At 51.5% G+C, this 16,422-nt stretch overlaps 2 protein-coding genes across 7 annotated transcripts in view; one reads left to right on the top strand and one right to left on the bottom strand.

Annotated features, from left to right (window-relative positions):
• Nucleotides 1-16,422, bottom strand: part of STS (steroid sulfatase) — a 437,786-nt gene that overhangs the window by 136,034 nt on the left and 285,330 nt on the right. Inside the window, exon 1 of one of the 5 annotated variants that reach the window (XM_079123182.1) lies at nt 14,946-15,249. The exons of 1 other annotated variant lie outside the window; for it this stretch is intronic. The gene's annotated coding sequence lies outside the window, so the exon portion shown is untranslated. Of the gene's footprint in view, nt 1-3,291; nt 3,420-13,794; nt 14,034-14,195; nt 14,412-14,945; nt 15,250-16,422 lie in introns of those variants that run through there. 3 more of the 5 variants (XM_079123183.1, XM_079123180.1, XM_079123181.1) reach the window with 3 other exon arrangements.
• Nucleotides 1-16,422, top strand: part of PUDP (pseudouridine 5'-phosphatase) — a 205,734-nt gene that overhangs the window by 130,114 nt on the left and 59,198 nt on the right. Inside the window, exon 1 of one of the 2 annotated variants that reach the window (XM_079123279.1) lies at nt 13,692-13,825. The exons of the other annotated variant lie outside the window; for it this stretch is intronic. Coding sequence (XP_078979405.1) covers nt 13,750-13,825 — 76 coding nt within the window. The 5' untranslated portion in view covers nt 13,692-13,749. Of the gene's footprint in view, nt 1-13,691; nt 13,826-16,422 lie in introns of those variants that run through there. 2 annotated transcript variants of the gene reach the window in all.

Genomic DNA, 16,422 nt, shown 5'->3' on the forward strand with positions numbered 1-16,422 from the left:
AACCCTGCGGTTTCTGTCTTTCTTTCTTTTTCTCTGTAATCTGGCGGAGAGGGCCCACGGCCAAAAGCTCACGCATTTTTTTTTTTTTCCTTTTAAATCATGGCTTTCCTCCTGCATTATCATGATACACAATACGGGGAAAAAACATCGCTGCCCTGCAAACTTTTCTTTTCGGTACCACGGATGGAACCCAGGGGCGGTGACCGCCCAGCCACATCCCCAGCCCTGTTTATATTTTATCTTGCTAAGTTGCTGAGCTGGCCTCCAACTCACGTTCTCCTGCCTCAGCCTCCCGAGGTGCTGGGAACGCAGGCGTGTACCTACTTTTCCTGCGAACTTTAAATCTTCGCTGCGGTTGAGTTTGAAAGGGATGTCTGACATTGACCATTGAGGTCCTGAGGGGGAGTCCTGTCTTCAGATTTCCGTCTGCCGATGCTACCACTTGTTAAGTCGCGATCGCCTTGTCAATGAATAGAGGCCAACAGTGTCTCAGCCTCTCTCCTTGGAGAAAAATATCCCGCATTCCATGGGTTCGGAATTCATGCCCGGCACACGCTGCGAACGTGAACCTGTCTCCTACGCTCACGTCACGGAATTCTTACGAAGTTTTAGAAAACAGGCACATTTCTGAGCCACAAACTCATTCATTAGCAAGCTGAGTCCGTCTATAGAGGTGAAAGAGAGAAGAGTGGAACAGAGCAGATCAACCAAGTAATGCTCAGAAACAGAGACCGGCTTCTACAAGAAAACCAACACAGCCTGTTCCCAAACGCCTGGCTCCATGGTCCTGGGTGGACATCCAGCAATTTATGTGTATGCCTCTTTCTTTTTAAGATTTTTTAATTTGTTCTAATCAGTTGCACCTGGCAGCAGAAGGCATGGATGCACTTTGACAGATCAGGCATAAATGGAGGGTCGTCTCTCATTTTTCTGATTGCACATGTTGCAGGATCACATGGTCATGCAGTCACACATGCACATGAGTCACCATGTCTGTTCACTCTACTGTCCTTCCTGCCCCACACCCTTCCCTCCCTTCACTCCCTCTACCTAATCTAAAGTAACTGTGTTCTTCCTTAGCCCCTACTTATTGTGAATTAGAATCCACATATCGGAAAAACTTTTGGCCTTTGGTTTTCTGGGTTTCACTAACATGATATTCTCCAGCTCCATCCATTCACCAGGAAATGCCATGATTTTATTTTTTTTTATGGCTGAGTAATATTTCATCATGTATATATACCACATTTTCTTTATCCATTCATCTGTTGAGGGCACCTAGGTTGGTTCCATAGTTTAGCTATTGTCAGTTGAGCTGCTATGAACATTGATGTGGCTGGGTCACTGTAGTGTGCTGATTTTAAGTCCTTTGGCTATAAACCCAGGAGCCTCTTAATCAAGGAGAAAGTTCTGCTCTTTTTTATTTTTCTTTAGAATACAGACTCAGGGTATTTACAATACGTTTGGAATCTGCATCTTCAACATTTAAGAAAACTTGCAAAGTGAAAAGAAAAAGCAAAAAGAAATAGTAGTATCAGCTGCTATTTACAATTTTTCCCCCCAGAAAAGCAACGGATGACAAAGTTACAAGAACCCCAGTCTTGCATGACCTACGTTGAATGGAGAGGTCTGTCTCATATTGGTCATATCCTCTTGGGAAGCAGTGGCTCGAACCCTTAATTCGTCAGGCTAACCAACGCGTTTTCCCTCGGTATGCGCTCTAATGCAAATGCACCTTTCCTTTGCACCATGCCTGATGGCGTCTTTCTTCTGAGCTCCCGGCTACTCTATTTCACTAAAGCCTGTGTTTCCGAACTACTGCTTTAATCCAGAAAGAGTATTTGGCCATTCCTCCTTCTCCTTAAAGAGCACCTTGTTTCAGGGAAAAAGAACTAATGGATACATTGTTGTAGTTGTTTCCTCCTCCTCCTCCTCGCCCTCCCCCTCCTCCTCCCCTCCTCCTCCCCCTCCTCCCTCTCCTCCTCCTCCTCCTCCTCCTGCTCCCCCTCCTCCCCTTCCCCTCCTCCTCCTCCTCCTCTTCTCCCCCTCCTGCTCCTCCCCCTCCTCCTCCTGCTCTCCCTCCTCCCCCTCCTCCCCTTCTCCTCCTCCTCCTCCCCCTTCTCCTCCTGCTCCTCCCCTCCTCCTCCCCCTCCTCTTCTTGCTTCCTCCCCCGCCTCCTCCTTCTGCTCCTCCTCCTCCTCCTCCTGCCCCCCCTTCTGCCCCTCCTCCTCCTCCCTCTCCTCCTCCTCCCTCTCCCCCTCCTCCTCCTGCTCCTCCTCCTCCTCCCCCTCCTCCTCCTCCTCCTGCTCCTCCTCCTCCTCCTCCTCCTCCCCCTCCTCCCCTTCTCCTCCTCCTCCTCCCCCTTCTCCTCCTGCTCCTCCCCTCCTCCTCCCCCTCCTCTTCTTGCTGCTCCCCCTCCTCCCCTTCTCCTCCCCCTCCTCCTCCTCCCCCTCCTCCCCTCCTCCTCCTCCTCCTTCTCCCCCTCCTCCTCCTCCTCCTGCTCCTCCTCCTCCTCCTCCTCCCCCTCCTCCTCCTCCTCCTGCTCCTCCTCCTGCTCCTCCCCTCCTCCTCCCCCTCCTCTTCTTGCTGCTCCCCCTCCTCCCCTTCTCCTCCCCCTCCTCCTCCTTCTCCCCCTCCTCCCCTCCTCCTCCTCCTCCTTCTCCCCCTCCTCCTCCTCCTCCTGCTCCTCCTCCTCCTCCTCCTCCTCCTCCTCCTCCCCCTCCTCCCCTTCTCCTCCTCCTCCTCCCCCTTCTCCTCCTGCTCCTCCCCTCCTCCTCCCCCTCCTCTTCTTGCTGCTCCCCCTCCTCCCCTTCTCCTCCCCCTCCTCCTCCTTCTCCCCCTCCTCCTCCTCCTCCCCCTCCTCCTCCTCCTCCTGCTCCTTCTCCCCCTCCTCCTCCTCCCCCTCCTCCTCTCCCTCCTGCCCCTTCTCCTCTTTCCCAGTGATTTCCTTTAAAGCTGCAGACAACAAGATCCATCCTGTGGATACATTGTTGGAGTTTTTTCTTCTGTTTCCCCCTGATTTCCTTCAACGCCACCGATGAAAACCGCCCACCTTTCCGTGAGCCCCACCAAGAGAGCTGAAAACCCCATGGCCCAGAGGTCACTCTCCACCTCTCTTATCAATCCTCCCCCGCCACATGCTATTCAGCTGTTGCAGAAAGACAAGGCGACGGAGAAGCCGCTAGGCTCCCTGGGAAGAGTCAAGATGCAGAAGCCTCTTTTCTCTGTCTCTGCCGGGTCTGAGAGTCTGCTGGGCAGAGCGGCTCAGAGCAACCGTCCCCTCCAACTCACCGGCTGCCTTGCTGTGTGGCTTTGGGATCTGGCTGCTCCCGGTGCGGGGAGGCTCGGCGCTCTGGACCTGTCCTTCCAGGATCCGGGGCAGGCTTGTCACATCGTCTCACCCGACGGCGCCCGGGCCAGAAGCTCACCCGGTGTGAACGTGGACTTGACAACCCTGGCAGTTATATCAGACCGTCCCTGGAGCAGAGGTCATCCGGGGTCACGGACCCGTCGATCATGGAGAAGTTATGCTGCCTCCCCGCCTGCCTGCCCCCGTCCCGTGCCCCACGTGCTTCAGATACCAGTCAGAGATAAGGCGCAGTCACCTCCGGGGGCTCTGCGTACCAGCTCCAAATACTTCCCTGCAATGCTTATTCACCTAGTGACCCCCTGACCTCAGGGGACCTCAGGAGGGACGCCAGGTCCCCGGGCACCTTTCCCAAGCACCCTGCAGCATGCATTTCTTGCGTCCAGCAGGAGGGCAGAGGTTGGTAACCTGCGGTGCACACAGGGTTTGTCCTCCACGCAGAAGGAACCGGAGGCGGCCACAGCCAGGGTGACGTGGCCCCTGATCTGCTCGGCGTCCCAGGCACCTCAGTGAGTTCCAGAGGACGTAGTCCAGACGCCCCGAGGAATTCATTCTCTAGCTCGCCACACCCGGGTGAGGCAAGGGTGTCAGGAAGGCAGCTTCCTGGGTGCCAGGCGACGCTGACAAAATCCCCGGAGCGTCCTCGCAGCCCACACCTATGCACGGCCGGAACCTCAGAAGATCACTCGCAATGCTTCTCTGCCACGTCGCCCACCCGGCTTCTGCGGGATGCCTCTGTGTGCCCCTGCTGGCCATGCCCGGCACGTGGCTGGCGTGAACCTCTATCCCCGTCCTTCCCAGCCAGGAGGGACAGAGGATGCTGACACCTGTTGACATGCGTGCACGTGAATGAGGGACTCTCTTGCCACCCGAAGGAACCCTCACCCAGAGGCGCCGTCCTGTCTCCCGGGGTCTCAATGTAACCTGTTCCTTGCAGACGTGCCCTGTGCCAGCCAGTGCGCCATGCTGCTTCCACGTGCGGAATGCATCCAAGCTTGAAGACTGACCATCCCTTGGGATATTAAATCTCTGCACTTTTGATTCTGGAGTAGGACTTCTTCCTTTTCTCGCCAGCCCACCTCCGGCAGAAGCGTGCTTGGGTGGGTCCTGCGTGCCTATGGCAGCACCCGGGTTTCTCTTCCCTCTTGGAGGCCTCTCTCCAGCCTCCTTCCAAGAATGCTTTTCTTCTCATTATTCTTGTTTTATTTTTTGGCATAGACATTGAAGCCACCTACTCAGCAAGCACTGAGCCAACCCGTATCTGCTTTCTATTTTATTTTGAGACGAGGGTCTCCGGACGTTGCCCGGGCTGGTCTCCAGCTAGGGACCCTGCTGCCCTGGCCTCTGCAGTGGCTGGGATTGCAGGCGTGGGTTGCCACACTGCCCCCCAAGTGCATCCCTGAAGCACAAATCCAAAGGGCCGCATGCTTCCTCCCTGCCGGTCCCCGGCTAGTCTTGGGCATCTTCTGATCACGCACACTTCTTTGAGAGATGCTTGGAAATGAGGTCTCTGCCGACACATGCCCTGGCCGGGCATCCTGCGTGGTCATTTCTGGTGTCCCCAGAAAGGCACAGACAGATCGGAGCCTCCTCACAGATCTGAGGTCGAGAGAGAGCTGGCTGGGCTCCAGCGGTCCAGAAACCTGCTGGCAAGTCTCTCCCCTCGTTTGTAAGATGCTTTCTGGGAGGTCCGCCTTCCCCAGGTTCCTGGGGATCGGCTGGAGACATTTCTCCGACACCGTTTCTTTCCGCTCAGCGGATGACGCGGTCCACTGAGCACCCTGTTCTGATAAATGCTCACTCAGAAGGCTGCTTCTATTTCAGGAAGGAGGACGCTGGGGTCAGACAGACCTGACTCGATTCCGGCACCGCCTAGCACCCTGGGTTCCAGGGCGGTTTGCATCTGCTGGACACCAGCGCCCGCCCTGGGGGGCAGGCAGGGGAATACACTCCAGGCACCGTTACTGATGAGCCGTGACGGTCCAGGCCTTTGTGCCTGGCAGAGACCTAGATGCTGCTTTTTGGCGATTTTAATAGCACCCAAGGGAGAAGATTTCAATTCAGACGAAAAAGGCTGTGGTTTGATAAAGCAGAGGGGGGTCTGTTACAGGAATCCAGGCAGGCGCTCCGCGGACTCGCTCAGGGTCGAACCCGGCTGGGGACTGACATTCCTGTGATCGCGCTGATCACCACTCAGGAACCCACGAGCGACCCTGGTCACCATCTCCTTAAACTTTACCATCGTAGAGACTGCTGGCGGGAAATCCCATCCGAGTCCCAGGGAATGAGAGCAGCAGAGTTCAGCGAGCAAAGACTCACTCTCCAAGACACGCAGCGGATGCAGGAGCACAGACTGAGGCTTGGTAATGAGGGACCTGGTGCAAGACACCCACCCGAGGTTCCCTGCAAATCCAGTCCATGGGGATGGAGCAGCATGGAGCTTAGAGAAGGGCTTCTCTTAGCCACAGGGGAAGCGGCAGCTCAGAGCCCCAAAATACAATGCAGAACTCCTTCCACTGGACCATGTGCATTGGGACAGACTCAGCATCAGAGAACTGCGTCCGCCCGGCAGGGACTCAGCTGTTCTCCAAGCCACGAATGTTGAACACCTGCTACAGTCTGGGTCTTGGGTATCCCTCTAAATGCCCTCTTGGTAAAGGCTCCGTCCTTGGGACCGTGCTGTGGGGCGGTGGCAGTCTTTTGGTTATTGGGGCCAGGTCCTTGAAGGGGACTGAAGAACCCGGGTCTCTTCCTCTCTTTGGCTCCCTGGCCCTCAGGTGGCAAATATTCTTCCGCCACCTGTTCCCACCACGATCTGCTCACTAGTCACAGGTCCAAAGCAACAAAGCCAATGGATCATGGACAGGAACCTCCAAAACGGCAAGCCCACAGGGACTTTTCCTCTTTATAAGTTGATGATCTCCGGGCGTTTGTTACAGTCACATCAAGCTAACATAGCATCTCAAGTGTCCTGCCTCTGGTCTTGGGACCCTCCTTAGCAATTGAAATGAAGCTTGTAAGGTCACACACAGGGGGAAAAAGTCACAGGAAATTCCCTCCCTCCCAGAATCCTGCCTCCACCTGTTACTCATAACTGGGCAGATCAGAAAAGGAAGACGGACAATTCCGAGGACTCTCAGTGTGGCTGTTTTGGGGTATTGTGACTTTTAATTAGCATTCCGCCCCTGTTCTATACAGGCCTAGTCATGGTTTTTCCTCCCTGATATATTGCATTCTGCCGTCTGAAGTTATAGCTTTATTATTAAAGCAAAAACTAAGTCCTAGTAAATTACCTTTCTTTAAATAGCCTTCGAGTTTACTCCAGGAGGAAAGAGCCAGGGAAATTGATTGCCTCTACGGTTTTCCAGAGTCGTTTAAATAGCCCTAGGAAATCGAGCTGAAATATACGTTTCTTAAACGTTATTCTTCATACATTAATACCCCAGCAGCCCACCAATAGATCCAACTAAAGAACACAAAATACACACATCGCACCCACAAAAGAACAAAGATACGCAAATTGTACCTGTCTGATGCATGGACTTCGTTTACCTATTACGCAATTTTATCTATTATACAACCAATGCAATATATTTAAATCTATATATATGCACACACAGGCCAAGTTTTAAGTGTCTTATATAACCACACACGTGTGTCTATATCCAGGTGGCCCCTGACTTGGGAGGCTTAGACTTGGGTTTTTTTTTTTTACTGTCCAATGGAGTGAAAATGATAGATATTCAGTAGAAACTGTACCCCCAAAGCTGGATTGTGATCTTCTTCCTGAGCTAGTCAGATGGTGTGCGAGACTCTGGCAATGCCAGGAAGCCTCCCATCAGCCCCAGGATCATGGTGGGGAGGAAACCACACAGTATCGGAGAGGCTCAGGTATGGGGTGTGAGAGTATTGAAGATAAGCTGGGTAGCCAGGTGCAGTGGCATACACCTGTAATCTCAGCAGCTCAGGAGGCTGAGACAGGAGGATCGTAAGTTGGAGGCCAGCCTCAGCTACTAGTGAGGTGCTAAGCAACTTAGTGAGACCCTGTCTCAAAATAAAAAAAATAAAAAGGTCCAGCGATGTGGTCCAGTGGTTAAGCACTAAACTCTCCAGTACCCCTATCGCCCAAAAATAGGCTAGGAGAGCCTGTGAGCATTTGGTAGGTTAAATGCAGTAAATGCATTTCCAACTGACTAGAGATGTACTCCCATCATAGTTGGGGAACATATATATCTGGTATGTGGTGTATATTTGTATATATGAACACATAATACATATTAAATGTACATATAAGATATATGGACTATTACTCAGCTTTAAAGAAGAAGAAATGATGGCATTTGTTGGTAAATAGATGGAGTTAAAGAATACCATAAGTGAAATAAGTGGAACCCCAAAAACCAAAGGTGGAATGTTTTCTCGGATATGTGGAAGCTAATTCACAATAAGAGGGGGCTAGGGAAGAATAGAGGTGCTTTAGATTAGGTAGAGGGAGTGAAGGGAGGAAAGGGTGTGGGGCAGGAAGGACAGTAGAGTGAACAGACGTGCTGACTCATGTGCATGTGTGACTGCATGACCATGTGATCCTGCAACATGGACAGTCAGAAAAATGAGAGACGACCCTCCGTTTATGTCTGATCTGTCAAAAAGTATACATGCCTTCTGCTGTCATGTGTAACTAATTGGAATAAATCAAAAGTTAGTTAAAATTTAAAATCTATACATATATACAAAATATATATGTATCACATAAATGTACATTTATATGCTTATATATTTTATATATTATATACTTAAATATTTTATATATATGCTTATATATTATATGTAATACATACTTATTACCATATGATATATAGTATATATATTACTAGCATAAATAATATACATCACAAATAAATTAAATTTGCATACATTTTTCTTAATTTTCTTAAAAGCGCACGCCTTACCTAATATATATAACAAATTTCATATAAAATATAACATGGTATTTGCACATAAATGAAATATATTTAAATCACCCACAAAGGCATGCCCCCTTGTAAGTTTCTTAAAGTCACCACATCGATCTATCATCTGCGTCTATAGTAAACGTGTACGTGGATGCACGTCCACACACGTACTCCACATACGTACACATCCTACTGTCCTTAATATCCTCAAATGTTCAATTCTTTGAGGTCCTTAAAAAGATTCTGAATCTGTGGATTTTACTACATAAATTTACTGGGCCATTTCCTGTGTTACTGGACCAGATCCTGAGTTCTCACAAACTGATTGCTTCCAGGTATTTGGTTAAGAAAGAGAAAATTTGAAAATCAGAAGGGATTCCCAGTGTAAGAATCATCTGGCATTTCTTTTTCTCTTCTTTTTTTCTTTTTGGACCCCAGGGGTGCTTAACCACTGAGCCCTATCCCCAACCCTTTTTATTTTTTATTTTGAGACAGGGCCTCCCTAAGTTGCTGAGGCTGGCTTTGAACTCAACCTCCAGCCTCAGCCTCTGGAGTTTCTGGGATTACAGGTGGGCACCACCACGCCCGGCTCACTGACGTTCTACAAGGGATGGGACGGGTTGGTGGCTCTCACCATGCAGGATCGCCATGTGAGTTGCTGAAGGTTAGAAAGTGCCTTGTTCTTCATTTGTTGAAGCTTTCTTGTTTGTTGTTTTCTATTTTTTTTTTTTTTTTGGTAGTTGCTAGAGTACTTTTCCTTTATTGGTACACTCATTATTGGATTTTACTTTTCTATTAATTGCCCATTCAGGCTATGGGTTTGATTACTTAACTACAACATAAGGACTTGTTTAAAAGTATAGGAAAATATAATAACAGCTCTGCTATTTAGAGAAAGGAAGACCAAGTTCCAACTCTCTGCCCTGCCCCTTTCCAGGGGTCTTACCGCCCACGACAGGGGACTTCACTTCTGGGAAGCTCCTTATTTCTGTAAGAAGCACCTCATACCTACTGTGCGGGCCTTTGAGAGTTCGTGGCTCCGTCCACAGAAGTTCTGAAATAAGGAGACAATTTTCACCTTGAGCAACTAATCTTTCATTCATCTTAGACTCTTCAGCACATGCCCTTTAGAATATTTCTTTTTTAAAAAAATTTTTCTTAATGCATTATAATCACACATAATAGTGGAATTCAAGGTCACACATTTGTACGTGCACGCGACCGCAACGCAACGATTTGGAAGATTCCGTCCCCCTTTGTGGGAGACGTACTGTGGCCCAGTGCAACTCTAGATATAAATGCAGAATCCAAGCCAGGTTTCATCAGAAGCAACTCTGCAAGGCACTTGTCAGTCTGGGCCCACAGCACGCCCAGGGAGAGGGCAGGGGAGAGGCAGGGCTGGAGGGGAGGAGGCTGCAGAGAGGAGCTACAGTGGGTCCCCAGAACAAAGCTTTGGTGAACACAGCTCCTGCTGAGCCCAGGAGATGCAGGATCCCCCTAGGCCAAGGAATTGGAAGGCTGGCTCTCAGGTTGCAGAATCCACCCTTGTTTTGCAATTGCCTTTTAGAACAGAGCCATCCTCCCCCATCCTTAGCGAAGGCTATTTAGCTGACACCCTGGCTGAGTCTCCTCCTGCGCACAGCTGGCTCCCAGCTTCTCCCTGGTGAACCTCAGAGCCAGGAGGGCATCCAAAGATAACTGAGGCTTCACGCAGCCTTCCAAACACAACAGATAACGTGTGCACCCGGACCTGCCCCAAGAAAGCAAAGTAGGGAAGCTGAGATAAACCAAGACTCTATGAAGGAGGCGGTGTATGTATAAAAATACACGCCACGTCAAAAGCGGCACGTTTAACTTTACGTGTGAGGAAAGAGCGCCAGTTTCCGTTCCATCAATCTTTCATGTGTTGTGACAATATCACACGCAGTTGCCTGGATCTTACCTGGTGCATCTGAAAGTGATCCGGAGAAGCTAGCTCCGGTCCCATCATTTTGCAAATGTATACTGTAATTCACAGAAGGAAATGAATCCTACTTCTGGAGGATTTTGGAAAATTATATTCCTACAAGACAACTCCCCAAGAAAAACGGAGGGACAGTGTGGCTCTGGAGGAGGGGAAATTGGCCAAACATTAAACCTCTCCCAGTAAATCCTTTCCCAATAACAATAGGCCTTAAAGAAAAGGGGTGGATACTGAATGCTGGGCCCTGAACTTTGACCTTCCCCCATTGCAAATTAGCCCTAAATGGAGACCCGGCAAATCCTGAAACTCTGGGAAACAAGGGATCCCAGAGAAAGAAAAGCTACGGGCCAGACTCGAGTACCCATACTTGGGATCTGGACTCACAGCTCCCCAGAGAACAAGGAGCTTCGGCTTTTAACAACGACCTTCCCGAGTTAAAGTTCTCACCTGCACCACCAGCCGGACTGTCCAACCCCAGGTCCGCAGTCTCCAATGAAACCCTAATCCCAGGCTCCTTCTGAAACCCAGAGACCAGCTCTACACCCACAAAATGGACTCTCTCTTGCCTGATCCACAGACCTTGCTGCAGAATCAAGGAAAGCTTGCTGATCGCAGGTTTGCTCTCGGTCTCCTGCCTCTGTCCTTTGTGGGCTGTGAGCTTACAACTTCTCTATAGGAGCTGTCTGTGTTTGGCTGTTAGCAGAATCATAAAGGAGCTAAAGCGTAACTAGTTGCTTGTTTGTACAAGGCCAATCACCCCAACTTAGCTTGTGACCAAGAGGCATGCATTCCTCCTTCCTGGATTATTTGAATTTTCTTTTTGGGGGGTGGGGGACGGTACTGGAGATGGAACCCAGGGGCACAAAACCACTCAGCAACATCCCTACCCTTTTAATATTTTATTTACAGACAGGATCTTGCTGAGTTGCTCAGGGCCTGGCTCAGTTGCTGAGACTGACCTCCAAGTTGCCAACCTCCTGCCTCGGCCTTGGGAGCCACTGGGATTGCAAGAATACACCACTGCAACCCGAGCCGTATTTGATTTTCAAGAGCTGTCTCCCAACTTATGCATGCAAGGGATGTTTCAGAAGAATGTGGAAAATGAACCTTTCCCAATAATATGCTAGCTTGTGAGCATATAAGGATGAATTAAAAAAAAAAAAAAAAAAAAAACACTCCTAAAAATCACCAACCGCGTTTTCACATCTGGGGAGCAATAAAGAAGCAGCCCACGCCCAGGAGCTTCTCTGGTGTTCTCCTCTGCAGTTCACCAGCCGCTTTGCCCCTGCAGCTGCAGTTCACCCAAATTCCTTGCTAGCACCAGGGTTCCTAAAAAGGAACACACTGCATTGTCTCCCGCAGTTCACGCCTTGGGATGAAGTGGAGGAACTCTAGCAAGTGTGACCCTCACAAGTATCTCAGGTCCTTGGAACAAGGCCATCCACAAGCTCTTCTAAACATTGACTTATTTTTGCAGCAAAGCTCCAGGAGGTTTCAAAAGACAGGCAGCTCCCTGGGCTCACGGCTAGGAAGACACTCTCCCTGACACAGAGACCCTTCACAACACACCAGCTAGTTCCTGCTGTGGTTTTTAATTCTTAGCCCTGGCATTGAAAGTTTTTTTTTTTCCTTTTTAAACGAATGTTTAAAAAAAAAAAAAAAAAAAAAGACAAGACTAACAAATAAGAACGTTGTGATGTGACAAGAACATTCAAAAATAACTTTCCCACCTGGATATCCTTTTTTTTCTTTTCCATTCCAGAGAACGGAAGGAAATTGAGGACGACTCTAAAGACTCCAGCTTGTGAGAGTTGGCACATGGTAGGAACCCCATCAACCTTTCTGCAATGGATTTTCTGTGGACTCAACTGTACCTCCCAAAAAGAGATGTTGGATTGCTCACCACCAGTGCCTCAAAAAAGTGACCTTATCTGAAAGTAGAGTCTTTACAGAGATAATCGTGTTGCAATGTGGTATTTGGGTGGACCTTGACTTGCTAGGATAGGTGTTCTTAGAAAAGGAGCAAATTTGGACAGAGAGACTCACAGAGGGAATATGATAGACCAGGCTACAGGGAAATAACAACCACACACAAGCCAAGGAGAGGGGCCTGGAATAGATCCTTTGCCAACAGTGCTCTCGGAAGGAATCAACCCTGAAATCACCTTGATTTAGGACTGCTGGCTCTTATAAGAGGGATGAGACATTTCTGTTGTTCACGTCCCCTGATTGGTAGTACTGTGTCACGGTGGGCATAGTAAACTCATACGGAATCCGTGAATGATCGCATTAGGGTCACCATCCGTGTCTTCCCTGAGTTCCAGCATCCTCAAGGGGAAATCAGGTTTGCATTACCTGGTCGACAGCGGCTATAAAATGATGCACTTTTATCGAACATATACTCTTCCCTAGGATCATGGAATTACCTCGCCTCTTCTCATTTGGCACCATTATTTGACACTGGAGGAAGGTTAAGGCCTAGATGCACCCCTGCCGCCTCTATCACATTTAAGCTGAATCCTGGGGTGTCTATGCCCTTGACTAGAAATACACCCTCACGTTTTAAAGTCTAGGTAACTGTCTTATTTCTGCTTCTCGTATGATCCCATCCTTCATGGTATTTCCCTGAGGATGGGGGCTTGGGAGAAGCTTTCCAGGTTGCCCTCTGAAAGGTTGCAAACGAAAAAAAGAAACAGAGTAGGCAAAGAGCGGGAGGAGGGCTGCAGGGCTTTTTCAGAAAGGGCTGTCGGTCGGGCAGGCTGCTTTACTCCCAGGGTTCTGCTGCAGCTTCGCGCTGGGCAGGCACCGCAGAGAGGCTCAGATGCAGGCGCTGCACTGCGCATGCGCCGCGCGCCCTCGGACCTGGTCCAGGGCCGCAGGCAAGCGGGCGGGAAAAACCCTAAGGGAGATTCGCCCAGGGTCCCGGAGTCGGTCTGCTCTTGGGGCTCGGATGAGCTCGCCGCGGGCCGCCGGGGTCGAGGGCATTAGTGTGCAATAGGTGGCGGGCGGTGGTGGCACTCGGGGCGTCTCTGCTCGCCCCCTCCCCATCCCCCTGCCCGCTCCCTCCTCCTTCCTCCTCGACTCCCTTTCACATCCAAGTCACGCATTTTCCCCCCGCAGAGAAGGCACCCGACTCTGCGCGGCCTGGGGCCGAGAGGCTCAGCCGGTTTCTGGACACCGGCGAACGTCTGCTCTTCCACGCGCCGCCTGGGCGTTTGGTGGTGGCCGCGGCCCAGAGCCCAGTCGCGCGTGCGCGGAGCGGCGCGAGTCCGGCCGGGGATCGCGCGTGCGCGGAGCGGCGCGAGTCCAGCCGGGATCGCGCGTGCGCGGGGGCGCCTGAGGCTCGCGGCGGCCGGGCGGCCGGCAGTGCGCGTGCGCAGTGCGGCTGCCGCGTGGAGAGACGCGCGGTGCGCGTGCGCGGGGCCGCCGGGCGCGCGCGCCTCTTCCCCGCCCCCTCCTCGGCAGAGATGGCGGCGCCCGCGCCCGCGCCCCCGCCGCGGCCCGTCACCCACCTCATCTTCGACATGGACGGCCTGCTTCTGGGTGGGTAGCCTCCGGTCAGGGCGCGGGGGCGGGGCGGGGCGGGGTCTTTCAGGGCCGGGGACCCGCGGCGCCGCGGCCGCCTGGCCGGGACCCTCGGGCTTCCGCGCGCTCCGCCCCGGGCCGTCCCCGAAGTCGGGCGGCGGCCGGAGCCCGCGGTCCCATGACCAGGCTGCCGGGCGCGCGTAGCTGCCGCGTCTCCGCGGCCCCAGCGCCCGCTTCCGGCGGGGCCGGAGCACGTGGGCGCCGTCCCCGGGGACCCCCTGGCCTTCCCGCCACCCGCCCCGGCGCCCGGCCTCAGTTTCCCCATCTGCACAAGCGCCCGAGGGTACCTGCCCGCCTGCGCCCGGGCTGCCCGCCGAGGTGAGCGCACCTTGATTGCACTGCCTCGGAAGGTACAGGTGCTGGACCCGGTGACCGTGCCCCCCTGGGGACCTGGTGGTGTTCAGAGGCATTTCGAATGTCCCCGCCGGAGTTGGGAGGCGCGGTTCCTTGCACCTAGTGGACTGCAGCCCGTTGCACAAGACAGCCCCAGAGCAAGCATGACAAGGACCTATCCATCCCCAGGTGTCCGTGGTGCAGAGGTGGGGAAGCCCAGCCTCGCCAGCACCAAGGGCATTACCAGGGAAATGCAGAGGCCGGTGCCCCAGCGCGCCCCTGCCCGCCCCTGGCCGATCAGAATCAGCATTTGAACCCAACTGCCTGAAAGTTTGAGCAGTGCAGCTTTGCAGGTCTGAGGCTGGACAGGTCCTCCACCTCGTACCCAAATAAATCAGTGGCAGTAGAGGGGGAAGTTCACTAACGCTAACTCCAGACAGGAAGGTGCTGAACCCTCCCCAAAACCTCAGCAGAACCAACACTGTGAAACGTGTTCCCAGCTCACATCTCCCGCCTTCCTCCGGATGAGTAAACAGCCCACAGACTCTCTTGAGACTGCTGACCTCTCCGTGTGCATAGCTGATTGCTTCATCTCAGAACACTGCTAGGTAGGAGGAAATATTTGCATTTGACTAATTAAAAACAAAGGCTGAAGCTCAGAGAGGTGTCAAGTCAGCATTCTGTCCCTGTGATAAAACACCTGAGAAAAACAACGTTAGAGGAGGAGAGATTTGTTTTGGCTCACGGTTTCAGTCCATGATGGGCTGTCTCCACTGGCCCAGGCCTGTGCTGTGGACAAACACCATGGCAGAGCAGACCCGGTCACCTGGTGGCCACTGGGAAGCAGACAGAGAGGAAGTGGTGGGGAGAAAGATATAGTCCCCAAGGGCACACCCCCAGGGACCCACTCCCTTCTACGAGGTCCCACCTACTGCAGTTTCTACCACCTCCCGAAAATGCCATTAAATTCAAATCCACCAGTGAATTCATCCACTGAGGTCAGAGCCCTCAGGATCCAACCGCCGCCCAAAGCCCCACCTCTGGACATTGGTGCAGGAAACCTTGGGGGACAGTCCAGGTCCACATCCTAAGAGACCTACAACTACTTGTCCACGATCTCACAGCTAGTACAGAAGAGAGCTGAGACCGATTCTGAATTGCTTTGCTTCTAAATATATGTGATAATTAGCTCCTCTTAATTTTTGAATGTGACCTTGGTCTCTGTGATCATACTGCTGAGTTTTCAGTAGTAATGAGACTGATTTTTTTTTTTTTTTTTTTTTAAACACACAAACTAGTCTGTTCGTTTTAGGCACACAGATGTAAATTGATGAATTCCAAAAGGGGAAGAAATCCCCACAGAGGTCCCTAATTGGAACAAGCAGTGTCTTGCAGGTGCTAAATTTGAAATGACTCAATTTCAAAAGGCTTCTGGGATTCATAAGTATAGTTCCTAGATGTGAATTTTCTTACTCAAGTGGTCAAGAAGTTTAATTGTCAAATAAATTCCTTATTCCCTGGCGGAGAGTCCAGGTGACCTGTTCCAAGAGGCTCATGAATTTTAAATGCAAACCAAGGTGGCTCATTAAACTTAACTTGTAAATTACCTTGATGCCTGGTTTTGACCCTAGGTGCACATAGAGCCATATACCCTGAAACCATGAGAGTGGTTCCTTGCATTGCTTGTGGTGGGGGTGGGGGTGGGGGTGCTGTGTTAGGGAGTTACCAGCAGGGTCTGGGCCAGCTGGGGCCAGCTGGATAGTTCATCAGACTTTGACCTGCACTGTTAGCCCATCCACCCCGCGATCAGATAGTTGCATTCCTGCTGTTTGGAGCGATAAGACCTAACTAACCCTTTTAGCCTTCCCTATTTTCTGTCCTCTTTCTCCTGGTCTTTAACTCTCCTTTGAATGCTTAGACCTCACAGAACTTGGAAATTCACCTTTGCTGTTTTCTTCTTTCATAAACTGTCACCAGTAAAACACAGCTTTCCAGAGTGCACAGTTCTCAAGCCCTTTCTGCCTCCTCTCCTCCTCTGTGCCTGACTTCAGTGTGTCTCCTCTGCATAACTGTCTGTCATCAGTTCCAGAGGGCTCCTCTCTCTGTGGGTCTGTTTTTCTCTGGAGTTTTGAATGCATTTCCCTGGGAGTCTGCCTCTGTCCAGGGAGCCCCAGTACTGCAGTTCCCAGGGAAGTTTCCTGGGGAATGCTTGTATTGCAGGG

The sequence above is a fragment of the Sciurus vulgaris genome (genome assembly GCF_902686455.1).
Source record: "Sciurus vulgaris genome assembly, chromosome: X".
NCBI classification, from domain to species: Eukaryota; Metazoa; Chordata; class Mammalia; order Rodentia; family Sciuridae; genus Sciurus; species Sciurus vulgaris.